The sequence below is a fragment of the Quercus lobata genome, chromosome 8 (genome assembly GCF_001633185.2).
Source record: "Quercus lobata isolate SW786 chromosome 8, ValleyOak3.0 Primary Assembly, whole genome shotgun sequence".
Classification (NCBI taxonomy): Eukaryota; Viridiplantae; Streptophyta; class Magnoliopsida; order Fagales; family Fagaceae; genus Quercus; species Quercus lobata.
The window spans coordinates 62,997,851-63,023,839 of record NC_044911.1 but is presented as its reverse complement, the minus strand read 5'-3'; the positions used below and the strand labels follow the sequence as shown (position 1 = coordinate 63,023,839).

General features: G+C 35.9%; 4 protein-coding genes across 5 annotated transcripts; 3 read left to right on the top strand and 1 right to left on the bottom strand.

Annotated features, from left to right (window-relative positions):
- Window positions 1–468: 468 nt before the first annotated feature.
- On the bottom strand, window positions 469–1,731 carry LOC115957213. Its single transcript, XM_031075414.1, has one exon. It carries the CDS (start codon window positions 1,729–1,731, stop codon window positions 469–471), a length of 1,263 nt encoding a protein of 420 aa, XP_030931274.1.
- A 2,501-nt stretch (window positions 1,732–4,232) lies between these two features.
- Window positions 4,233–7,448, top strand: LOC115957212. Its single transcript, XM_031075413.1, has 3 exons — window positions 4,233–4,236; window positions 4,815–4,972; window positions 6,690–7,448. The coding sequence occupies exons 1-3, from the start codon at window positions 4,233–4,235 to the stop codon at window positions 7,242–7,244; spliced, it is 717 nt and encodes a 238-aa protein (XP_030931273.1). The 3' UTR covers window positions 7,245–7,448.
- Window positions 7,449–8,449: 1,001 nt separating this feature from the next.
- LOC115958035 lies at window positions 8,450–11,631 on the top strand. Of its 2 annotated transcripts, none has more exons than XM_031076402.1 (5): window positions 8,450–8,605; window positions 8,942–9,031; window positions 9,128–9,226; window positions 10,537–10,735; window positions 11,099–11,628. In XM_031076402.1, exons 1-5 carry the CDS (start codon window positions 8,582–8,584, stop codon window positions 11,392–11,394), a joined length of 708 nt encoding a protein of 235 aa, XP_030932262.1. In that variant the 5' UTR covers window positions 8,450–8,581; the 3' UTR covers window positions 11,395–11,628. The 2 variants fall into 2 exon arrangements, with proteins under 2 accessions (XP_030932262.1, XP_030932261.1); XM_031076401.1 differs by lacking the exon at window positions 8,450–8,605 and adding an exon at window positions 8,617–8,804 and having other exon boundaries at window positions 11,099–11,631.
- Window positions 11,632–12,205: 574 nt separating this feature from the next.
- On the top strand, window positions 12,206–18,008 carry LOC115956014 (probable zinc metalloprotease EGY2, chloroplastic). Its single transcript, XM_031074463.1, has 12 exons — window positions 12,206–12,576; window positions 12,668–12,752; window positions 13,596–13,739; window positions 14,233–14,283; window positions 14,383–14,493; window positions 14,959–15,033; window positions 15,145–15,250; window positions 15,396–15,489; window positions 16,010–16,163; window positions 16,826–17,033; window positions 17,274–17,434; window positions 17,587–18,008. Exons 1-12 carry the CDS (start codon window positions 12,422–12,424, stop codon window positions 17,833–17,835), a joined length of 1,593 nt encoding a protein of 530 aa, XP_030930323.1. The 5' UTR covers window positions 12,206–12,421; the 3' UTR covers window positions 17,836–18,008.
- Window positions 18,009–25,989: the final 7,981 nt, after the last annotated feature.

Sequence of the window (25,989 nt, the reverse complement as noted above, 5' to 3'; positions counted from 1 at the left end):
TTGAGAGGCAGAGAAGCCGAGAATGTAAATGCACTTAAATTACATCGAAACGTGCTCTCAATAGGGACCAAACTACAGAAAATTTTACAATCTCTGCATAAACAGGGTTTTACAATGGAAATGCACTTACATCGCAGCAAAAAGGCATTCTTAATATCAACATTCTAAACATGCCCAACCACGCTTAATTTGCAGTTCTAACCATACTACTCAAATCACAATCTTCATAAAGGTACATTGGATTAAGAATTACAACTACATTCAACAAAAGCCAAAAAGTTCACATAGGCAATACAACGTAGTCACTTTTCCTAAGATCGTCGGTCCGCATGACAAAAACGTCATCCATAGAAGCATGCCTGAAAAACATAGAGTAATCATGTTAGGAGACAATATACTAAACAATAAGTAAACATGGAATGAACAATAATTATTTAACCGATGCATAACTTTTTGCCATCTACCTACCTAGTCTGGAACATGACCGCTGGTGGAAGCGCCACGGGACTGTGGACATTTTTTGCGGTTATGCCCGGAAACATGACACAGTCCACATGTCTGCTTCGGTTGACTCTCTATCAAATCTGCATCCTCCCTCCGCCATCCCGGTTCTCGATTCTTATTCCTCACCCCATCCATCTCATTCCTTATTCTCGACTTCACTGGTCGACCTTTAGCCCGCAACAATGCTGGATTAGGCAACCACTTTGGCCCAATGGGTTCCCGCCACAATGACTGCGACTTTGGAATCACAAATGCATGCTCATAAGTGTTAAGGGCATTGTTCAAACCATAACATGGGTGAATATATGTGGTCGAATCAATATGTAAATAGTCACATACTCTAATTGCATGTGAACAAGGGATCCCTATGTTTTGCCATTTCCCACAACTGCATGTTTTTTCCTGTAACTGAACTTCATAACTGTGGTTTCCCCTTCCTGCGCTACATGTGTTGAGTTGGGTAACTACTTGAAATATCAGCTCTTCATTGCTAAATGGCTTGAGATAATGTTTCTCAGATTTACACTTATTTGCATCCCACGTACGATTGGCATATTCACTCCATTTCTTACCCTCTGAGAACTCAAAATGGTATTCTTTGTGTCGGTCATGAAAATATTGAACAAGTTTGTTCCAAGTGAACTCAACTAATGCGGCAATAGGAAGACCTCGTGCACCTTTCAGTACACCATTGAAACACTCTGATATGTTGGTTGTCATTGCCCTAAAACGTCTCCCACCATCATGTGACTGGCTCCACATATCCACAGACTCGCCCATTAGGTATGTGTATGGAAGATAATCTTGATTCTTTTCCTTGCCATCCTTCCTCATCACCTTCTTCTTATTTCTAATGGCCTCAATTTCCATCTGCTTAATGGACTCCATTATGGCATCAAATTTCACCACTTGAGTAGCATATCTCGCTTTCAACGCCGTTGACTTTAGAGTTGAGTTTTGAAAATGGGTGTTGAAGTTGCTAACAACATGTCGAAGGCAATATCTATGAAATACTGGTGTACTTCCATCTTCCCTTCTAGGCCAGTTTGCAATGGCGTTTTTGATACCTAGATGTCGGTCAGAAATTATGCAAATGCCTTCCTCAGGTATCACGTGGCCAATCGTATCTCGAAGGCACTGTAAAAACCACCTCCAACTGGACCCTGACTCACAGTCCACAACAGCAAACGCGAGAGGGAATACCTTGTTGTTAGCGTCAGTTGCCATTGCGACCAATAACTTTCCCTGATATTTACCATACAGATGGGTCCCATCGATACTGATAACCGGCTTGCAGTATTTGAATCCTGATATGCATGGACCGAAAGACCAAAACACATAATGCAACAATACGGCGTCATCTTCATCGGTGGATGTGATACGATAGAACACTTGGGTAGTCGGGTCCTAATCAATATATGCCATTAGCAATTTTTGCAACCTTTGGTAAGACTCTTCCCAATTCCCAAACATCTTCGCAATCGCCTTTTGTTTCGCATCCCATACCTTGTAGTAAGAAGGCTTCTGTCCACTATATTTCGTCTCTATCATGGATCTAAGATGCTTAACTGGGGTAGTGTGATCCTCACATAACTTCTTATGGATGTCTGATGCAATAAAATTACAACTCATCATTCTACCATCATTTCGCACCCCAGTCGGTATACACGTGTGAGGACCCACATACACGGTGACCATCCATAGTCTGTGGAGATCGGGCTTCATAACTGCGCAGACATACCACTTGCATGACTCATGCACGCATTTTGCACAAAATTTTTTCGTCATCGACCTAATGATCGTAAAATGTTTGTTTTCCTTGAGGGCACAAATTGTTAAGACGTGCTTCACCTCCTCTTTATTGGCAAAAGTCAACCCTTTGCACAAATTCATCCCCTCTCTCCAAGTAGACACAAATGGCATATCAATATGTGAAGGATCAAACATATTTTCCCAAGTATTTGCAGAGAATGACAATGCAGGAGGTGCGTAGGCAGGGATTGTATTCGTAATGTTTTGGACACTAATGACATTGTCTACATAAGGTTCACTACCATCCAATGTCTGATCGTCATCAATGTCCCTCTCAAAGTCCCCAAGGTCTCTACCAAGCGTGTCTTCATACTCATCTCTATCCACAAAATCTTCATCGTTAATGGCAATATTCTCATCAACATAGTCGTCATCATCATCGTCATCATCATTGTTAATGGCAGTAGTCTCATCAACATAGTCATCATCATCATCATCATCATCATCAACATGAACATCACCATCGGCATGAACATAATGATCCTCTACATGTGTAGAATACTCATATTGAGCATCTGGAACCGTAACCTGTAAGCTTGTAGTCGTTTGTTGGATATCTTCTTCCCAAACTGCACGCGGCTCCAATTGTATGTACAACTCAATGTTAGTTACTTCAGCTATTCTTTCCAACTTGTCAAACATGATCTTTACATGTTTGTCTATTTCTATCACCATATACTTGTAATTAACCCGATGCTTCAAGATTTCGTTTGGCATATGATAAGTAATTTGTATGTTGTGTATAGCAGGATTCTCACACAACTCTTCCATGATAATCTTCTTCAATTCGTCAAGGGTCTTCAACCTACGATCAATTTGGGTATAATAGGTCTTTATACCCGGCCCTTCAAATGGCAATCCCTTGTTCGCATTCACATTCTTAAGCGGACCACCGTGATATAGGATTATATCAATTTCAGGCATTGTGAACCTGTTCAAGTCAAGTTACTATGTTAGTTAGTTGATAACAAGAACACAATTTAACAAGAACACAATTTAATCAACTAACACACACAGACAATTCATCTAGTTTTTTCACCAGTGCATGCCCACAGGTCCAGACAACAGCAATAACCACCCAACCTTAGTTGCAAAACATTGGAGTCGCCTATTGATACTCAACAAACTAATTAAGGTAGATCTTATGTAAACATATGGTTCTGATCCAGACTCTAGAACAGAAATATAAGTTACCACACTCAAAACCTTAGACCATCGCTTGGCAAGTAATATACCATAATACAAGTTAAAAACATGGTATGAGCATTACTCTAAATTGTTTATGATTATTCATAAGGTTCAGTCATGATAACAATTCTAATGTTAAAATTTTCATCGAAGGCAGAAAACAAATGATATCACCTAATTCCTTTACCATAGTCCGTACAATTCTAAATAAAACTTATATTTCTTAGCTTTCAAACAAGCCTTAGTTTTCCACTAACATGATCAACATAAAAAGATCAAATAATTCTCAAATGTCATTTCCAAATACCAAACCGTTTCCAAAATGACCAATTCCTTATACAGTCATGTATTGTAGGTAACTACATTTTAAGATATTATGATACCCATTCATTCCATTCAATCACTACCTATTGCATACCCAAAATAATGATGAATAAAGTCAAAAAAACTTGTAACACACAAAATGGGCAAATAAATACTCAAAAAATTAACACTAACAAAACAAACTTCTATAACACACAATATAGGTAAATTAACTAAGTTATGTCAACTATGTACAAAATAATTAGTCAAACTCTTTAACCCACACCCATAGACAACTAATACCCAACTACAATGACAATCAAATAATGCAAACCCTTACCTGAGATATCAATTTGTTGAGAGGGAAGAGCAGTGAGAGAGGCAGTGTGATGAGTGAGAGTGAGAGGTAATGTGGTGTAGGAGTTATGGGTGAGTGAGAGTTAGTGAGGGTAAGAGCTAGTGAGGCTGAGAGAGTCAGTGAGGATACTCTGTTTTTGGGTGAGAAGGCTGTGTAGAATGTTAGAAAATGTGTTATACGGGCTGAGTGTTAAGAGTGTTCTGTTTTAATAATTTTCCCCAGTAGAACTCGAGTCTATAAGACTCGAGTTACTTGCATTTTTACCCACACTTGCACCAGTGCTGTAGTTGTAGTTGGTAATTTAACTCTTAGGATCTCGAGTCTTTAAGACTCGAGATCCTTGTATTTTTATTTAATTTATTTAGTACACAAAATAAATTAAATAAATTTGGTTAAATAAAATTAAATAAAAATTCAAGGATCTCGAGTCTTAAAGACTCGAGATAAATTGTATTTTTATTTAATTTATTTAGTACACAAAATAAATTATATAAATTTGGTTAAATAAAATCTGTTTAAAAATTCAAGTATCTCGAGTCTTGTGACATCTTTTTGGAAGTGGGTTTAGAATGATATTGCAAATATATTTGTTTTCTGGGCAACCAAACAGTGATTTTTAACGTTTATTGTGTTTTGTATGATATATGAGGAATTAGGATTTTGGTTCAGGCTTATGGCGGAGATGAAGGGTGGGCTTTTGTAGAAGAGGCTTCATATAAGTTGGTTATTGATACCATTTTACCAGAAAGTGAGGAATCTAAGCGGGAAGATACTCAACCGAAACTTGTTGGGAATTTTTCAACCAAGGTAATGGAGCTTTTATTTGTTCAACTCTCTTTCATGTATTATTTTATCAATTTAAAAATCTCTTTACGTAGTAGTTGTAAAGTCTCTTGTGGTGAATGAATGATAAAAAAGTAATTATCAAGAGCAACTTTATAAGTTAAAACTATCTCTAAAAAAAAAACTTTTTGTATGCATATATTTTTTAAAAATGTAAATTTAATGTGGTTCTTTATGTTTGTATACTTTTTGTTAAATCTACTTAACTGCTCTTTTGGTTTGCTTACTGCTGAGGAATGAAAAGAAAAGAAACAGGGAAAATTACATTATAAACCATACATCTTTGGGAGCGTGTCAAAAGTTTTAAATTAAAAATTGAATTTTTAGACTGATTCAGATCTTATAGTTCTGCTAGTTTCAAATTGAAACCCATAAATTTTAAAATCATATTAATTTAAACCCTATAATTTTGTTTGATTGGGGATATAAATTGATTGAAATCATATAAATGATAGACTGTGTGATGATATCACACCTACCAGTGCCTTCTTCAGACCTGCGAATGTCAACTCCTACAGAACCACATCTAAATGATAATCTATACCATAGCATAGAAACTTATAATAATCAAGGCTGGCATGATTTCAACAAGCTTTTCTTACAGCCATGATAGATAATTCCTGAGTGAAAGCAGTTTGTCGTTTATTCAAAAGTCCTAAAGATTGTAGGTTGTTATGAAATTTAGTTCAAATAACATTTCCTCTTTTCAATTTTCATAGAGAATAGAGTTGCGGATGAAGTCATGGTTACAAGATCCACTAGGTGTGTGTAACTTATTAATCAAAGAAGTCCTAAGAGAACAGAGAATAAGCTTGTTCTGTATATGACATAACTATTCTTAAACAATCTTGTAAAGAACTGCTTTCTTGATCACCACATTTTTGGTAAGTACTTTCCTGATCATCCCATGAAAGCTCATTTAAATAAGTTGTTTTACATGGAGGACCATGTTAGATGTTTTAGTTCAATATATCCTGTCATTGCATGTTGTTTTCATAATGCCATTTTGTGCTTTATATGTTTTTAATAAGAAATTTAAAATGTGTATGGTTTGTCCCGTAGACATAATGATATGATAATGGGTTCAGGATTTGTGCATAACTCTATTATTAATTACATACCTGATTGGACTGTTTAAAAATGTAGGAAGAAACATAAATTTAGATCTACAAGAAGTAAGTTGGAGCACATTCTTCTTTTATGTGATTGTTTGTAGCTCCCATGTTCACTACTTTGTAGTTTGTACCTGTTTCCTAAGAATTGATCTTAGAAGTTACCAACACCGAGACACATACCAAATCCGGTCAAGGAGGTTTCACCACATTTCTATGTGCCTTTTTCTTACTCTATGCTTTGAGAGTGGTTTGGTTGTGTTACAGCTTGTATGGTGGATTCCTTCTCTTTCTTGATTGTATTGGGCCATCCCTGTAGACTTGTTTATTAGATATGATTTAGCTTTATGATCTATTTTTATATGCATTATGTCATATGAGGTTCAAATATTTCCTGCAGACATGTGACTACATGTCTATTTCCTTTCTAAAATGCAATTTGAGTGTTAATGTAAGTATATAGTTCCAAGTAGCTGTCCCAAGACTTGGTTTATTTCAGCATGTTATTTGTCTATGAACAGTGATGTGATGCTATCTATTATTACAACATAATTCCCTGAATTTTGAAGGATTTTACTTTAGACGAGCCTGGAGTACAATGTCATTCCCCAGATGTCCATTCTATGCAAATCCATTCCTTGCACAATCACTCCCCGCCCCCAAAAGACATCATGAATCGTTCTCTAAAGGATGATGCATCACAAGAGAAACTCAGTGCACCGATTCAATCCCAATTTTTTGATTCCCCACCACTTGTTGACATTAGACCTGTGACAGATGATACCTTACAAGATAGGCTTGGAGTACAGATGAACTACTCCCAAATTGTAAATCACTCTCTAAAGGATGATGCATCACAAGAGAAACTCAGCGCACGGATTCAATCCCAATTTGTCGATTCCCCACCACTGGTTGACATTAGACCTGTGACAGATGATATCTTACAAGATAAGCTTGGAGTACAAGTGAACTACTCACATATCAGTCCTGTAGTAGCTGACTCTGCAAGTATGAATCCCCCACCACTGGCTGACTCTTGTTTTGTTGGGAGGCATAAACCTTGCTATGGGTGGATAAGCAGTGATGATGATGAAGATTTTGTGTATTTAACGCCAGCCACATAAAATCATCATTGCCTCTTAATGATGATAAGATGGTTTAATTTTGTTAAAATTTTCTTAATGGGTTGGAGTTGATATCTTATGCTCAATTGAATGTGGATTTGTGGGATGTTCACCACTGTCAATTGTATATGTTAATGTGATGTTCCAGGTGTCTGCCTACGTGGCATGGAAATAATAGTTTATTCAGTTCATTAGATACATTAGCAATTTTCATCCAACACTTAACAGTAGGGACCAAATTGACATAGCATTGAAAAGTTAAGGACCAAATTGACACAATTGAAAGGTTAGGAACCAAATTGAAATATGGTGTAAATTGCAATGGATAAGGACTAACTTTGTAATTTATCCAAGATTTTAATATGATGTTACTTCAGATTTTCCACTTCTTAAATATTGCAAATTTTCCTACAATTTTACTAAGGACAAAACTTATATGCACTTACTTCAGTGTTCTAACATATAATATAAGTTTTCCAATTAGATTCAATTGTATGATTTATTGACCAATACAATACAATTGTAGTTATGCTCTTATTTACTTTCCCTCCAAACTCTCAATCATAATACAATCAAAATTCTAGTGCAATGTCTTCCTTGATTTTAAAAGGTTACAAACAATATAGGAATAGGATTGGGTTAACTATTTTGCTATTTAAGGGGATTGGATACTGAAAGTCTAAAACACATTTTCTATAATATCTTACTAACGTAACAATATTGATTCTCAACACTAGTAGAAGTTAACTAGTTCTATATATGTTCTATGTACGTGCTTATATTTATTGGTAAATTAGACATGAAAATTAAAGTGTCATTTGTGTGAAAATTCATACTCGAGATAAAATGTAGGACATGAAGTTATATATAATAAATTTTTTTTTTCAATTTGTTTATTTTACTTTTTATATTTAATTCCAAAGTATATTTTAGCTATCTAAGTATCTATCAAATAGTCTTAATTGATCTAATTAAGCTACAAGTAGTGCTAAGAGTTTAGTGGTTATTTTTTCCCATTTTGGCAGGGTTTATTTCACACTTCCACACATGCCCAAATTGGACAGAACAGGTGACTTCAAGTCAATTCAATTCGCATAACGTGCTCAACAAGTTTTTTATTTTCTTATTAAGAACACAGTGTTGTTAGACTTTGACTAGAATCCAATTGCACTGCAACACATGGCAATCCATGGCCCAGTGATTACATGCTTAGAACAATATTTTATTAGTCTCTGACATGGCAAGAGGCAAGTTTGCGCATTTGGAATTCGGAATCGGCACAAAGAGAGAGAGAGAGAGAGAGTCTGTGTGTCTGTGTTGTGTAGCAAATACTAGCAATGGCTCCGAGAAGAAAACACAAGGCTGAGTTTCTCGCCCGCTTAAAATTTTCTTGCACTTTCTCATACTTTCCCGAGCTTTCACACTTTCTCACATTCACATTTTCCTTACTTTTCTCTTATTTTCTCAACCCTTTCAACACTTGCCCACCTCTTCTTTTCTCTTTCCCTTCAAATGGGTTATCTTCGACTCACATCAATATTCTCTCATATATCTTCCCAAGTTCGAAGCTTTTTATAATTTTCTCCCCTGTTCATATTTTCTTAGCAAAATTTTCGCTTTCTCAAACTATTTTCTATTAAGTTTTCTTTCTCGCTTGCATTTTCTCATTTCCTTCCTTCTTTGGTTCTCTTTTGCAGGATACACGCATGGATGGGGCCCTTGAACATATGCGTGAGTTTGGATTTTGTGATCAGTTGGTTAGAGAAACTGTAAAAGAGCTTCTGAAAGTGGGTTTTTATTTATTTGTTTTTTGTTTTTGCTAAAGCAAGGACATTCATGGGGTTTAGTTGTATTTGACATAAATAGGGTGTATTTTACTTCAGGTTTATGGAAATGATGGGTGGTACTTCTTTGAAAGTGATTCTTACAAGGTTCTACTTGACGCCCTTCTGGAAAAACAAAAAAATGGTGAGCAAGGGGAGGTAAATATTTACTGTTCTCTGCTAACTCTTTTCTAAAAAATAATAACTTTATATGGTTGAAATTTTAGTTATAAAGTAGATATATACATGCTGTATATGTCAGTTTAGTTCTTGTTTTCCTGTGACAAATTAGGAAAAGAAAATAATTTGTTTTTAGAATCCAGTTCCTTGGTGATTGAAGATTTCCAATTAATTGAGCCTATCACACATGTGGCTTAACAGGGCAGAACTTAAAAAATCTAAACAACCTAAGGTTAAAAATTCAATTTTCCTCCTTCTTGGCAACCACACCTAGGGGTGAGAGCTTCATTGCTGGAATGATGGAGAAACAGGAAAGAACTTGGATATCAAATGGTGCATTAGGACTTAGAAATTCAATCTTCCCTTGTTTTGTGAAGACAAATTTTAGAGTTCAAATATTTGTGAAAAAAAAAAAACTTTATTATTGTTAATTTCCGAAATATGTGAGTTGAAACTACGTCCAATACAGTGGAAGTTAAGTTTGTTCTTTCTGGTCTTGTGCAATCACTATTTACTAACCATAAAAAAGCCTTCAGATTAACTAAAATGCAAAGAAGGAACTCTTCCTACTCCAATAGGCTGTTGCTGAAATTCTTTCTAGTTCCAACAGGCGTGCATTTTGGAAGTTCAAAATCTTAGGAAAGAGGCCACTTTGTTAATATCATCAATGTTAAAAAGAAGTATAGTGCATGTCTATCATGTTTTAATGTTTTAAGCTTTGAGGCCTAGGATTAATACAATGGACCTGTGTCTCATTGCTTTGTAAGTTTGTTTGAGATTATTAGAGTTGCTACCAATCTTCCTAACGAATGCTCTGGTCGACTCTTTTGCATTTTTCTGCCCTGTATTATAACTTTAGGGTCTATTGATGATACTTTTATATAGCTTGATTTGGTGGCTGATCTATGTTGTGAACTGCTGTTTTTTATGCCCTTGAACTGAAAACATTATCCTGTTATATTAGTGCTAAGTTGCTTTGAAAGTTAAAAGAAATGGCCCTTCCCCCAAGTGCTGTTACTGTTCTCATATTATTGTATTTGTGGTACTTTTATTATTATTATTATTATCTATTATGCTACTAATTGTGTGTGTGTGTGTGTGTGTGTTTGGCTTGTAGTCCTGCTACTCTTGAGATTAAAAGCTGACTTGAACTTTGACCTAAAGTAATTAATTCTACAAAGAATATTCATGATGCTAATTCAGACCTTGAATCTCAATAGCAAGAACATTATAAATGCAATTGCTTACTTTTCATGCACTCATAAGTATTAATATATTTTCTTCTGAAGGATGCGTCACAAGATGATACAGGAAGCAGAGATGATATCAAGGCACTACCTGCTGGGCCCTCTCCATCAAGTGAACCTATTCATCCATCCCATTCTAAGCTGGAGGCTGAAAATGCTACAATTAAAACTAATGAGGCTTTAGACTCTGCATCACAGACTATTGAAACCCCGGGCACTGCATCATTAACAAATCATCTTGGTAATCAACTTCCAAAGCATTTCTCAGAATTTAACTGTGTTACTGATTACTAAGTACTAACAACAATAATTGCCCCCTAAACATTCTCATTTTTCAGTTAATTAAGTGAGGCCAAACTGTCTTCGCTGTAAAGTCAAGTCCCATGAATCCATTTTTAATATAACTAAAGGGTGGTCATCAACTAGTGATGTAATCTTGTTTTCAATTTCCTTCCATTCAACCAAGCAAAATTGGAGATAAAAGCGCTTTAAAATCAACAAATATAGCTTCTCATGAATTGATGACACTTAACAGATTTGCACCAAACATCGTTTATAATTTCCATGTTAATTCCATTGTATATCGTATGCTCTTGTTATGCAGATGGCAAGGAACAATCGTCACTGGAGGAAGGAGAAACAAAGGACTCTGGTGGTAGTAAACATCTTGGGGACAATCCTACCTGCTCTCCTCCTGGTTTGCACACCCCACAGCGGGTGGATACTCTCCCAGCCTGTACACGTAGACCGTGCTATGGGTGGGTCAGCAGCAATGAAGAGCAGGGTCCTTTGCATGGAACAAAAGCGCCATTTCCAAAAGATATAGCAAGGTTTCTTCTTCGAATGGATGGGCGAAGAAAGCGCAAGACCAGGTGGGATGTTAGGCCTGAAGATATGTAATGTTAGCTGCCTCTTTTGTACTCCATCGACTAGATTTTTGTAGAAGCAGAAAACTTGGCTGCACTTTGTGAATCCTGAATTGCAGTTTATCCTAGATAACAATAGGATTTTATTTTGTAAATCATCATGAAGAGACTCAACTGTAACTTGACTAGCTTTTTGGAATATAGTTTAGATTTAGCTAGCATTTTCTTGGATCGTGACAACCTACATGTATATATATATCAACACTAAATTTATTAGAGTAACATTGCATTAGGTATTGGCTGAAAAATGCAACTTTTTTTTTTTATATTTTTTAGTTTATTTTTACTATTATTTAATTTATTTATTTTACTATTTACTATTTAGTTTATTTTGTTATTATTTATCTATATTTGAAATATTTGTTTGGGAACAGTTTATTTAATAAAAATTGAAAATTTTTTGCTAAAAGTTCTATAAGTAAAATTGAAAAATAGTTGAAATAGTACCATGAAACCTACCAATTGTAAAAAAATAAGTATAATAAAATCCGTAAATAATAGTAAAAATAAGCAAACTGGCAGGCATTTTATTACCGATAGCCACGGTGACTACATTTATTTCTATCGTTACAAAAACAATTTTCACAGCGATGTTTGGCGTCTTTTAACAACTTGAATGCCGTCACGAAAAGTGAACTGGCTCGATATAAAACAGCCACGTGGACTAAAATAGATACCGCCAGGATATCCACGCGATGTACACGTGTCCATTTATAATTCGTTAACCGACGGTTCTCTTAGTCCTTTCTACCATGTCCAAAAAAGCGAAATTATCATTACGCGGGCAACGAACAAAAAACAAAATAATATCAGATAATTCAGTTTGCCTCTCTCTTTAGCTATAGCTCTCACAGTCTCACCGGATAAGCCTTTGGCTCTGAATTCTTCAATTTTATTAAACCCTAATAATTCAAATCTCTCTTTCTTTTCTATGGCTCTAGGGTTTCAATTGGATTGAAAAGCCCTCTCTACGTTACGCTCCGAGAGAAAAATAAAAAAAAATGAATTTTCCGGCAACTTTTCGCGGGAATTTCGTCCCCATATCGCAGTGCAGCTCTTGTTGTGATTTTCGTTTTCGGCCCTATTTTGCTTGCTCAACTGGTTCTCGGCGAAAACGGTGTCGTTTCAGTACCTTGAAGTCGTACCAGGTTTCGAGGTAACTGTTTCGAATGGTATAGTGATTTATATAAAGGTTATCGAATTTAATTCATTAAAGTTTTGATTCATTTTGGTTATTAATATGTTAGATTAAGACTTTGTGGGAAGCGAGAGATTGCGTGTAGAGTGACTGACTCTGAGACACAGACTGACCCAGATAGCAATGACGATAAGGTACAACTTTTTAATATATTTATGATAGGTTTGGTTTTAAATTTACCTTATTGATGTACCATATTATCAGTAAAACTTAGTTACAGATACTTAGGTGCGTGGTAACTTATGGGTTGTATTAACCAATGTGGAAAAACCAATGTAATCTTTTATAATGACTATTAAATTTAACCATGTGGTTTATTGGTTGACACAACCATATTGTTGAATTCAATTGGGTAACCATGTTGATTTTTCCCATTAAGTTAGGCCACTTATGGTTGCAATAAGTTTAGATTTGAATTTGAATTTCGTTTCTTTGGGATTGGAAAACTGTGCTTTTATTGTGGAATTGGAACTTGGTGTTATTAAGGCCTATGGTGAATGATGCAATTTAATTGCTAATTTGGAATTAGAGACCACACAATCAACTAGAGCTTGAGTTTAAAATTTTGACTTGATTTTGTTTTACGCAACAGGTGAAAGCATAACCGATCTTTTAGAACACTCAGTGCATTTCCTAGAGGGTACTCTAATTATGACTGCTCATATTAAATCCAATTATGGTTGCATGAAGTGATGCTATTTTGTTTTCGAAGTGTTTGTTTGTAACTCTTTTTCTTTATTTTATTTTTTATTTTTTAAGTTTCCAAATTGTGATGTTCAATGCATTATGTAAGGATTTAATGATGAATTTTTTTAGAAAGTGATATAGAAATCATGACTAGACATTCATCTTGTCATGCACTTCCTTGTAAAATTTGTTCTTTACATAATTTCTATTCTTGGTTCAATAAAACAGAATTGTTCTTTTCAACATTGTTATACCCTTTATGGATTTGGATATTATCTGGTTATTTCTAGGAAAAAGAATTACATAAAGATGGAGAAAAGTCACCTTCCACTTCTTCCTTTGTGCAAAATGACCCCCAGCTTGATTCTCAGCCTATTAATGGGGAAAAAATAAACAATAGTGATGAGGAAAATCAAGCTCAAGGTGGTGTACAGGTACTTTTCCCTAATATATGGAATCACTACTTCACCCTTGGAATAGTCTAATTGTTATATTTACTTCTTGATCAGAATATGATTGCATTCCCAAGCAATTGGATGTCATTTTCATATTATGTGTATTTTCCTTTTCAAATTCTGCTTTTTTAAAGGGGAAATGGCCCCTGGCCACTTTGTATACAAAAAAAAGGAAGAAGAAAAGACTCCTACATGCAAATTAGCCCTTTAACTTGCATTCATGACTTATGTACTTTGGCATAAATCTATCTCCTCAAGGGTTCATGTAAGACCTGCAATTTGGACATGGGTTTAGCATTTGAATCCCACTGTGAAACTTCCATCTTTAGGCTGATTATAAAGTTTAATTCCCAAATAGAAGATATCGTATTTAGGATTGGTTCTCATTGTAGGATTTTCTTTGTTGTCAGAAAGTTGTTCTAGTGAGCATGGCATTCTGAGCCTTACCGTCTTAAGATTTTGTATGAAACAGGACGTTGATAGTGTAGAAATTGCTAGTGGATCTCCTCTGCCAGGTGTGAAGGTGATTGTGATGAGCACTGTAATATTTCCTGCATAAGAAAATATTTCTGTTATTTATCTCTCCTTTTTGACATTTTGTTAGTAAACAATTTCTGAACAGCCACAGCAACTGGATGAATCAATCAGGATTTCAAAGGAAACAATTGAAATTCTTAAGAATCAAGTATTTGGCTTTGATACTTTCTTCATCACAAGCCAGGATCCATATGAGGTGAGATATTTACATCGATAGCTTTGAATTCCATCCCCACTTCCTCCCATAATGGCAGGTTGTCAACTTCCATTTGAAGGGAAGTTAAAAAAATACAAGTTGCAATATCTATTAGGAACTTCACTTGATTCAGGTTCATATCAATGTTTTATTAGGGGTTAGAAATTCTTTTTGGAATTATGTACCTCTCTCAAGTAAGTTTGAGAGGAATCAAAGGATTATGCTACAATAGATGATATTGATAACCATTGGAAGTCGTGTTGTACTCTCTCTAGCCCCAGTAATCCTACGTCTCTCTCTTGTTATATCTGGCTTAGTTTTTTTTTTTTTTTGGATAAGTAATAAGATTATTTAAATCAGGAAAAATGAGTCTCCCAAGTATATATATATATATATATTTTTTAGGTAAACTCTATTAGTATCTTCATCATAAGCATGTTGAGATTATTGTGTTACTTTTGCTAGGGTGGAGTCTTGTTTAAAGGAAACCTGCGAGGACAGGCTGCAAAAAGTTATGAAAAGATAAGACAGAGAATGCAGGTACTTGTAAATGGGAGCACACCACCCCCCCCGCGTCCCTTCTTTTGTTTACATTTATGAAGGTTCTTGCTGATTCTTTATTCAACTCAATCTCTACACCATCTATTTTAGGATAAATTTGGGGATCTATATAAGCTTTTTGTTCTCATCAATCCTGAGGATGATAAACCAGTTGCAGTTGTTGTTCCACGAATGACCTTGCAACCAGAGACAACTGGTAGTTATTCAGCTCCTGCATAGAAGTTACTTTTATTTTTCTTTTAAATTTATTTATTAGAATTTCCATCATGTGCTGTAGGGCTGAATGACTAACAGACAACCTATGATTTTTGTACTATAATGGACTTGGTAATATGTTGCAGCTGTCCCGGAGTGGTTTGCTGCTGGGGCCTTTGGATTGGTCACAGTGTTTACCTTACTGCTTCGAAATGTGCCTGCATTGCAGTCCAACTTACTGTACGCAATCCCTTTTTGTATGTTTTATATGATATTCTTAAGTAAATGCAAAGCATGGTTTGTTTTTAACCCTCAAATCAATATTACTTTCTTGTTCATTTTTCCATTTTAGATAGTAAACTTTTCAAATTTTATTAAATGCTCGTCACATTTTAGATATAGATCTTTTTTTTTGTGAAGTAAACAAATTTATTCAAGGCCGGTACTTCCAAGATGGTATTGTTATGCAATTATGTGATTCCTTTAAGCTGAGCTTAATTTTAGTCTGTGAGGATGATGACTTCATCCGATATTTCTCTCTTGCTTTGTTGCTCTTTTGCAAGGACATTTCCACTTTGTCATTATTCTTCTTTTTGTTAAACCTTTGTTTAATTTAATTGGAGAGTTTCAGTTGATTATCTACTTGAAATTTTCAACTGTGAACTCTGATTGGCTGTTTTGTAATCCTTATATTGATGTAAGTCTACATTAGCTGTATATTTTTTTTCTGACTATGAAGGTTATGATATTAATTTCTCAGATCAACTTTTGACAATCTCGACTTGTTAAAGGATGGGCTACCTGGGGCCTTAGTAACTGCACTTGTCCTGGGTGTACATGAAGTCAGCCACATTTTAGTTGCAAATAGTACTGGAATTAAGCTTGGGGTGCCCTACTTTGTTCCTAGTTGGCAGGTGATATATATGATCGTCCCGTATTAATTCTTTTCTATAAACAAATATTTTATAATTTTTTTTTTTTTTTTGCATTTAAATTGGTGGATCTTTGTTTCCATCTCTTAGGTGAAGTTTTCAAGTCTGCACAAATCCGGATCTTTATCCCATTTCTCCTGACATACATATCACTAGAAGCCAGTAGTTAAGCTGCATTTTGATTCAACTTGACTGGAGAATGACTTCTAACTGCTGCTAGATTGGCTTTAAATAATCTAATTAGGAACCTATCTTCTGGAACTGTAATCTTCTATACCCAGCAAAATATAAGTGCAGCGTCTGACTTTATTTTTTATTAAGTCTAGTTACAAGTTGCAAGAAATGCTGAAGAAAATTTAAACAATGGATAATGGATGTGATTTAACTTAAGGTGTAGTTAGAATGAGTATATTAGTTCTTCACTTCTTCTGACTTTTCTGCTACCTGTTTTGATATGGAATTACTTTAACCATCATGCCCAAAGATATTTGTACAGCAAACCAGTCTCATTATTACCAGTCAGATTGCGACTGTTTTGGCTGTTAAAGTGTTAAGCCATGCTTTCTTCTGTAAAGTGGGCTTTCTTTTTTGTTTTTTGTGAGTAAATTGTGTATTGAAAATCTAACGAGTTGTTTTGGTGGCAGATAGGCTCATTTGGTGCTATTACAAGGATTGTAAATATTGTATCTAAGCGTGAAGATCTTCTGAAGGTTGCAATAGCAGGACCTTTAGCTGGGTTTTCGTTAGGTCTTGTTCTTTTGCTTTTAGGGTTCATCTTACCACCAACAGATGGTCTTGGTGTTGTTGTTGATGCTTCTGTATTTCATGAATCGCTTCTTGCCGGCGGCATTGGTAAACTCTTACTTCGAAAATATGTTGCATGCAGAGACTGAGAGATGTAAAGACATTAAAATCATGGGTTGGAGGAGCATCTCAGTTTTCATTTTTTTTAAAAAAAATTCCTGAATATGCCAGCAATCATATTTATTTTTCAAGTCTTGTGCATTCTATATTTCGGCAATCATGTTATTGTTTTCATTAATTTGGAGATACATCGTTGTATACTTAAATTGACTCTTGCTTCTTTTATAGCAAAGCTGCTTCTTGGCAACGTGCTCAAGGAAGGCACTCCCATATCTGTTAATCCTCTCGTGATATGGGCATGGGCTGGACTCCTTATTAATGCCATCAACAGCATCCCTGCAGGAGAGCTTGATGGGGGGAGAATCTCCTTCGCCATATGGGGAAGAAAGGTATGTAATTTGAAGTTGAATATATTACTGGAAATTCATTTTTACATGGCTAATAAGCTGGCTAAGACCCTTGAAACACCTAAGCTACTATGAAACTTTAAAATATAGAGTTAAAAATTGCTAAACTGATTAAAAATAAAAACATTTGCCAGGCTTCATCTCGCTTCACAGCTGCCTCAATTGTGCTGCTTGGATTATCGTCACTCTTTAATGATGTGGCATTTTATTGGGTTGTTCTGATATTCTTCTTACAGAGGGGGCCAATTGCTCCACTTTCTGAGGAAGTAACTGATCCTGATGGAAAGTATGTTGCCCTTGGAGTACTAATTTTGTTTTTAGGTTTGTTGGTATGCTTACCATACCCATTTCCCTTTACAGATGAAGTAATTACAAGTTTCTAGTAACACTTCCTTATATAATTTAAAAGATCTTATAGAATTAAAGAATCCATTTTTGTAGGATTTGTCTTAGAAAATTACTCAAATGTATTGGTTTGACAGAAATAATATTTCATAAAGATGTCTCCATGCTTTCTTAATTTCATCATTAATGAAAAAAAAAATGTCTCTCAGGATTTTTTCTTGTGTCTATAAGCCATTTTGGATATTATGGTGGAAACATTCGTTCTTGAAGATTCTTTTTGCTTTTTATTTCCCCCCATTATTGTTACCCTTTTTTTGGGTCAATAACGATAAATTTATAAAGAAAAGGCAAAAGATGCTCATCAGAATCAACAAGGGACCAAAGTGGGAGAGGTGATGAATTGGGGTCCAAGTCTGTCAAAAGGATGTCCAACGGGCCAAATCATGGGCCAAACAATTGTTAGCTCTAGGAAAAAAAATAAGAAAGATCAAGCAGGAAAATCACAATTAGGGCTTTTTCATGAGAATCTCTACAGATAGAGGCTAGGAAAGATCTCGTGTTAGTAACAGGCATCAAAATTGAACTTGGATCAGCCTATGGGAGGAGACTAGGTAGGAGGCTGCTTTGGATGGTAGTAGAGGCCCGGGCTTCTACGTGTGAGTCAGAAGCTTTATTGTTCCCAATGGTAAACAAGTATATATAAAATTTTATTATCATTTGGGAACAGCTTATTTAATTTTTTGTTGAAAATGTGTTAAAGTATAATTTTACTTTTAAAAAAGTATAAAAAAAAAAGTAAAAAAAAAGCGAGGTTTTAAAAAATTGTACATAAAAGCTAAAGACTAAGTCTATAAGCTAGCTTTTTGTTTATTTTATGTACTGTTTGGAGGTTTCACACTACATTTTATCTCAATTTTATTTTAAACTAGTCGCTAACTTGTGCTATGCACAGAAATCTACCTATTTGTAAGGTAAACTAAAATAATTTTATAAAAAATTCAAGAAACTCCACTATTGCATGAATTGCTCTTATGTGACTTTAATTTCTGTTACAATTTGATAAAGTCATTGCTTGAATGTGCAATGGCTTACAAAAAATTTATTTAAATACTGCAAAAAAAAAAAAAAAAACTCAAAAATTCAGATATAACTTCTAAAAAACCAAAAAATATTAAAGAATCAGATGATTCACTGTTTAGAAATTATTGAAACAAAGCAAAATATATATGATTAAACAATAGAGAAATATAAGAAAAAAATGGGTTACATTCAAAAGAATAATTTCAATTATTGCAAACTTTTTTATCTTGTAAAAAAGGGCTAAAGAGAGTTTAGTGGTTTATGTACGAAAATTACTTTTTAAAAAATACATGAAAAACCATAAAAATATATATATATATATATATATATATATACCTATATATATTTATATATATATTTTAACAAAGTAGAGGAGAAGAAAATAATATAAGAAGAGTTCATATCTCTACTTGGCTTTTTTTTTTTTTTTAAAAAAAAAAAAAATGGGGTTTGCTTTGCTTTTATAGTGTTCATAATTAATCTCGCAAATTTGGAGATAAATTATCAATATTTGAGTTTGAGTTTAAGTTGGATTTATTAGAGAGATAGAGTTTCATTCCTTGTTAAGTTTGGATTAAACACAAATAATTTTGTTTTAAAAAAATGATAATGATAATGATGAGTTTGAGTTTAAGTTAGGCTTGTTAAAGAGATAGAGTTTCACTCCTTGTTAAGTTTGGACTAAACAAAAATTATTTTATTTAAATAAAATGAACAATTCATGATCAATTAGTCCACAAAAGAATAAGACCTAAAATCAAATAAATATCAATTAATATAGATGTCTAAAAACCTATTGTAGGGATGATAGGCCCAGAAATGTATATTGGGCCGTGGGCCCTGTCCGAGGACAGGTAAACGTTGGTGTAGAAGTACGGGCTAATAGATGGAGGAAGGTGTTTAGTCATGAGGGTTCAAGAAGGTGGTTTGAGGACAAATGCTTCCTCGGCTTAGTAGGGCAGAGGTCAGAAGGGTAGACATGCCATCAAGAGTAACGTTCTGGGCAGTTCTAATGATAAGGATAAGCATCAGGAAGGAATAAGACAGGAGGAAGGTAAGAAATATCTAAGAGAAAGCTGGTACCACCGCATTTAATTCTTTGTAGCTAACTCCCTGACCGCATTAATGTGGAGGTGATACCTGAATAGTGATATTCAACCCTTACAATCACCTCTAAGACTTTAGGAAGGTGCTGATGAGACAGGGGTTAAAGCTAGTCATCTGATTTGTACGTGGAGGGCTGAGATGGAGAAAAGGAGGGTGATATAAAAAAGAAAAATCTCATTACGAAGGGATCATCAGAAAAATCTGTAAAAAAATACTGTTGCACTAAGAACTGGAATTGTAATCAAGTCTAAGAAAAATATATTTAAGAACTACTCTCCTTGGACTTTGCCGAGGAAGGATTCCTTTGCACAATACTTGTTTTTCTTTGTTTTATTTTCATTTTTAATCCATTGTGAGTGTTGTCCAATTCATTGAAACGTAGTTTTTAGCCCACTTTCTACAAATTCATTGTATTGGGCTCTTTGGGCCTAAATCCTTTTACCTTTTGGGCCTAGGATCCAAAAACCGCCCTTACACCTATGAATAATATAAAAAAGAGACTTGTTGAAACTAACCGCTCTACTTGAATATAGCAATATTATAACTTCATAAAGATAGTGGAAAAGAAGAACATCCTTGGGCACATCCCCATGTGCACCCATGGCTCATGTCCTATATCTCTTGTTGGTTATGGACAGTAAGTAGTAAGACTTTGCAAAGTCTATTTTATTGTTCAAAACCTAAATTTAAAAAAAAAAAAAAAAACAAACAATTCATTAAAAAATATGATAAACTTACAAAAGGAGGATGTGGAGGAGAGAGAAAGGGAAGCAAATTCAATGAAGAGGGCAATCAAAGCATTGACGCTACAACACCACCTTAGAGAAAACAAAGAGGGAGAGTGGAAAAACAACCTTCACCTAGGAGAGAGAGACAGAGATACTAATGAGTTTTAATACATGTGTTGGTGGCTTGGAATCGTACAGTGAAGTTTTTGTGGCTTTGTGTGAAAGAAAGAAAACCTAAAAGGCTTTATGTTTGTGTTGATGCCGTACAAAACAACGTGCATTATGTAGTTTAAAAAAATGATAATGATGAGTTTGAGTTTAAATTGAACTTGTTAAAGAAATAGAGTTTTACTCCTTATTAAGTTTGGACTAAACAAAAATAATTTTATTTAAATATTGTGCCGACATGGAAAATTGTGAAAGTTTCAGAGGTTTTGATTTTATATATATTAGTATTATGCCAGTACGATGCACGGTTTAATCAAAATTCATATGTAAACTATTTTTTATATTAATTTAATTAAAATTAAATAATTAAATAGATAATAAAAATAAATGAATATTTACTTTAACGTTATATAATGAATGCAAATTGTGTGAGATTAATGTATTATAAAAGGCATATATGTGTGTGTGTGTGTGTGTGTGTGTGTGTATAATAATAATAATAATAATAATAATAATAATAATTGAATGGAAGATGGTAGATAGCTATGTAACTAATATAAAAGGAGATACCTACAAAAAAATATAAAAGGATTTTACATAATATATTGAAATTTAAGGCTCAAGTAATATTTAAATGGAAAAGCCTTGAATTTAATAATTAAAAACTATCAAAAAAAAAAAATTTTGATTGAAAGCATATTTAAGTGGAAGAGATTAAATTCTATAAGGACGTGGTGTAAAACTCATGTTTTACCCCTCCAATCTCAACATGCCACATCATCTTATCACATATTTAAGAATAAATACAATCATACTCAATCAATTCTAATACTCATATACTCTGTCAAAAAAAAAATTCTAATACTCATATATAAATCCAACCAGATTGGGAATTTATTAAGATGTTATTAGGTGTGGTAGAATGTATTGAATTTTAAGTAAAATGCTGATGTGGCAATCACTTATTGGATGGTGTAAAACATGAGTTTTACACCCCATCCTTATAGAATTTAATCTCTTAAGTGGAAACATTAATTCAATAATTAAGAACAATCTAAGTTAATAAACATTTAAGAATTTGAAGTAGAGAGACTTACATGAAAATTTAATTTTTATCCTTGAAAGCATGGGAAAAGACACCAAAACTTGAGTAATTTTCACCCTACTAAAAAAATATGATTAACAAAGAGGATATATATATATATATATATATATATATATATATATATATAAACTTCAAGCTTTTTTTTTTTTGGTTGAGAAAAACTAAGAGTTAAGTCATTGGCAATAAGTTTTCATCCATAATTGAAAAAATAGCACAATCTCTATTATTTGATCTCAACTTCTCTCTGTAATTATTAACAAAACAAAATAAGTAGCAAATAAAAAAACAAAAAAAAAACTGCTTAGTATGATGTAGGGACACGATTTTTAACGACCCAAGAATAACGTTGGTCTCATATATAAAAAGGCCCGAACAATATAATTCATAGAGAGTGGGATAGAAAGGCTGGACCTTGACCGTTGGACGGCGGTTTAGTCATGATTTTCATGGAAGCCCATACGAAGGTGGGTTTGGCCTGTATAGCTAAACCTTACACGGATGTGGTTTGAAAGGTTTGACTCCTCGGACTTAGTCCGAGGAGCATCTCATTCTCACCATTCTCCTTTTTTTATAGGATCCCCCCCTTTTGTCCCAGCTCTCTTTCCGTTTTATACTAGTATTTACTTCCCGTTCTTCATCTACGTGTCAGTTTTTCCCTTATTTTTGGAGTAAGTACTCGTCCTACCAATCCATACGTCAGAGTGGTTGGGGGTGATTAGGGAAAGTTGAATAGCAGGGTCTGGAGTATGGGCTTGCCAGGTGTTGGGTTCCACATTATGGTGTGGGCAGCTTTCTCCCTTGTAATGCTCTTGTACTGAGTTTGTCCTTTACTTCAAGCGTTTTGTGAGGTGTTGAGCGTGAGATCGTCCTCGGCCACATCCTTGGGCCTTTAAGGGGCTTTCATCATACGCCCTTGGTAGTAGGGCTCCTCGGCTTGGGTTTCGGGCCCTTAATACAAGATGGGCTGGGACCGCAGATTTTGGGCCCCACAATAGCCCCTCAAAATCCTACTGCCTGGCCTTGTTGTTGGGGAGGAGGGTTTTGGTGAGATAGGGCCCACATCATGGCTCACTCAAATCCTGTACTTCTACTAATATTTGTGCTTTCCCACTTACATGTGAGATGTGCCAAATTAAGAGGCATTCCTTTATTCACTCACGCGGAGCCCTTTGATGCTCCAGTATTCGAGGCGCACCTTCACGAGGATCTTCAGATCCTACGGCTGCGGATGAGGTTGGAAATTGAGCCAAGTCAGCCTTGTCCGTAGCATTCCTTGGAAACTTGCATGGATTAAATGCCACCGGTTTGCTCTCTGTATAAATAGGATAGGGGGTCACTCCCCTTACATATAAACCCTTCTGCTTCCTTCAGAATCATAATCCTTCCGCCATACCCACGATCTCCATCTCCAGTGCCATTCTGCCTCAGAGCAATATGTTTGAGGTGTGGGTGGGGATGAAAGGTCTTCACCCGCTTCAGAGGCACCGAATCCTTCCGATACTCAAGGTGATGTGGTCCGAATAAGGGAGGCACAGATTCAAGACAGTCCTCCGTTTTGACAAGGGGGAGATGGTATTTCTCCATCTTTCAGTCAAAATCCGAAGCAAGTACTGGTCGCACCAGATTATTGGTGCGTCAGAAGCAAGGTTTTCCGCCATCAGCGCCGTTTGCTTTATCGCAGGCGTGATTACGTGGAGGCTCATCAACTTCCGGCTCCCGGCACCTTTTCTTCAACGGTGCTGGCTGCAAGATGGGTTCCTTGCACCTTTTCTTCAGCAGCGCTAGCCCGGGGTTCCCTGCACCTTTTCTTCAGCAGCGCTAGCCCGGAGTTGGGCTCTCTGCACCTTTTCTTCAACGATGCAAGCCCCAAGTTGGGCTCTTTTGCTGCCTGAGTTATAGGCATGTAAAAGTATTGAGAAATGGCTTCCTTAGACAAAATTTTGGAGCGGCAGCACGTCTCTTCTCTGCATCTCTTCTTCGGCTTTTTCTTCATTCCCTTGTATCTTTTCTTTTCGCTTGAGTAGTTAGTTTCAGTATGAGCTTATTTAAGCTCTTTCATTGTACACTGTACTGTTCCTTTGTCTTAATAAGAAATGGATTTACTTACTCTTAAATACTTTTTTTTTCTGCAATTACTACTTTGTGCATGAATATTAAATGTGCATTTTCCTTTAATGATGCTTAGGGCAGGAAAAACTTTGAAACAAATTCCTACTAATTTGAACTTATTGACATTATCAAGAATAGTAATGGTAATTCCCAGTAAATTAAACTCCTGAAACTAACCGAGATAACGGTTGAGCGCTTCGTAATGCATGCAAGGCGACCGTCCGAGAACGATAAACTCTAAATAATTCATCCGAGAGGGTAGCCGAGCTGTGAGGGATTTTGATTGTGTTTTTGACAACACATTGCCCTGTATTGTATCAATCCCCTTGGTGTTGAGGATCCGAGGGTAGATTGGGGAATCCATGCAGTTTAGGGATTAGCCCAACTATCAATGGGGAACTCTTCCCCGGGGTAGTTTCTAAGGGCCATATAACGTCCAGGTTGTGTCCAAACCCCATGTTGTCTCTTCTAGGTAGTTGGCTTCCCCATAGGCTTGAGTCTGAGGACCATGCAAGGCCTTGGTTCTGTCCAAAACTTGTAATTTTGTTTTTAAGTAGTTGGTTTCCCCATAGGCATGAGTCCGAGGACTATGCAAGGCCTTGGTTCTGTCCAAAACTTGTAGTTTTGCTTTTAAGTAGTTGGTTTTCCCATAGGCTTGAGTCCGAGGACCATGCAAGGCCTTGGTTCTGTCAAAACTTGTAGTTTTGCTTTTAAGTAGTTGGCTTCCCCATAGGCTTGAGTCCGAGGACCATGCAAGGCCTTAGTTCTGTCCAAAACTTGTAGTTTTGTTTTTAAGTAGTTGGTTTCCCCATAGGCTTGAGTCCGAGGACCATGCAAGGCCTTGGTTCTGTCCAAAACTTGTAGTTTTGCTTTTAAGTAGTTGGTTTCCCCATAGGCTTGAGTCCGAGGACCATGCAAGGCCTTGGTTCTGTCCAAAACTTGTAGTTTTGTTTTTAAGTAGTTGGTTTCCCCATAGGCTTGTGTCCGAGGACCATGCAAGGCCTTGGTTCTGTCCAAAACTTGTAGTTTTGCTTTTAAGTAGTTGGCTTCCCCATAGGCTTGAGTCCGAGGACCATGCAAGGCCTTGGTTCTGTCCAAAATTTGTAGTTTTGTTTTTAAGTAGTTGGTTTCCCCATAGGCTGGAGTCCGAGGACCATGCAAGGCCTTGGTTCTGTCCAAAACTTGTCGTTTTGCTTTTAAGTAGTTGGTTTCCCCATAGGCTTGAGTCTGAGGACCATGCAAGGCCTTGGTTCTGTCCAAAACTTGTAGTTTTGCTTTTAAGTAGTTGGTTTCCCCATAGGCTTGAGTCCGAGGACCATGCAAGGCCTTGGTTCTGTCCAAAACTTGTAGTTTTTTCGTAGGATAGCCCCTCGACCAAGGTGGGGAGAGTTAGCTTGAGGTTGGAAGCCTCTAGAGCTACCCGTGCCATTGGCACTGCGAGATGTAGCCCCTAGCGGGAGTTTATGTCGGAGCAACAATTGTATGTTGCTGGAAATGGAGGAAACTTCGCGGACCTCTGCTTGATAGAGACTTGACTCCACCGCCAGCCGCGCCAACGCGTAAGCCTTCCCACAGACGGCGCCAATTGTAGGGACACGATTTTTAACGACCCAAGAATAACGTTGGTCTCGTATATAAAAAGGCCCGAACAATATAATTCATAGAGAGTGGGATAGAAAGGCTGGACCTTGGCCGTTGGACGGCGGTTTAGTCATGATTTTCATGGAAGCCTATATGAAGGTGGGTTTGGCCTGTATAGCTAAGCCTTACACGGATGTGGTTTGAAAGGTTTGACTCCTCGGACTTAGTCCGAGGAGCGTCTCATTCTCACCATTCTCCTTTTTTTATAGGATCCCCCCCTTTTGTCCCAGCTCTCTTTCCCTTTTATACTAGTA

Excerpts from the sequence above, each read along its gene's own strand:
- LOC115956014 (XM_031074463.1), top strand. The coding sequence starts at position 12,422 with ATGAATTTTCCGGCAACTTTTCGCGGGAATTTCGTCCCCATATCGCAG. Across the intron at positions 15,251-15,395 it reads CTTGCAACCAGAGACAACTG|CTGTCCCGGAGTGGTTTGCT; the intron begins GTAGTTATTCAG and ends AATATGTTGCAG. Across the intron at positions 17,034-17,273 it reads GCTTCTTGCCGGCGGCATTG|CAAAGCTGCTTCTTGGCAAC; the intron begins GTAAACTCTTAC and ends CTTCTTTTATAG.
- LOC115958035 (XM_031076401.1), top strand. The coding sequence starts at position 8,757 with ATGGGTTATCTTCGACTCACATCAATATTCTCTCATATATCTTCCCAA. Across the intron at positions 9,227-10,536 it reads AAAATGGTGAGCAAGGGGAG|GATGCGTCACAAGATGATAC; the intron begins GTAAATATTTAC and ends TTTCTTCTGAAG. Across the intron at positions 10,736-11,098 it reads ATCATTAACAAATCATCTTG|ATGGCAAGGAACAATCGTCA; the intron begins GTAATCAACTTC and ends CTTGTTATGCAG.
- LOC115957212 (XM_031075413.1), top strand. Across the intron at positions 4,973-6,689 it reads TTGGGAATTTTTCAACCAAG|GATTTTACTTTAGACGAGCC; the intron begins GTAATGGAGCTT and ends TGAATTTTGAAG.
- LOC115957213 (XM_031075414.1), bottom strand. The coding sequence starts at position 1,731 with ATGGCAACTGACGCTAACAACAAGGTATTCCCTCTCGCGTTTGCTGTT.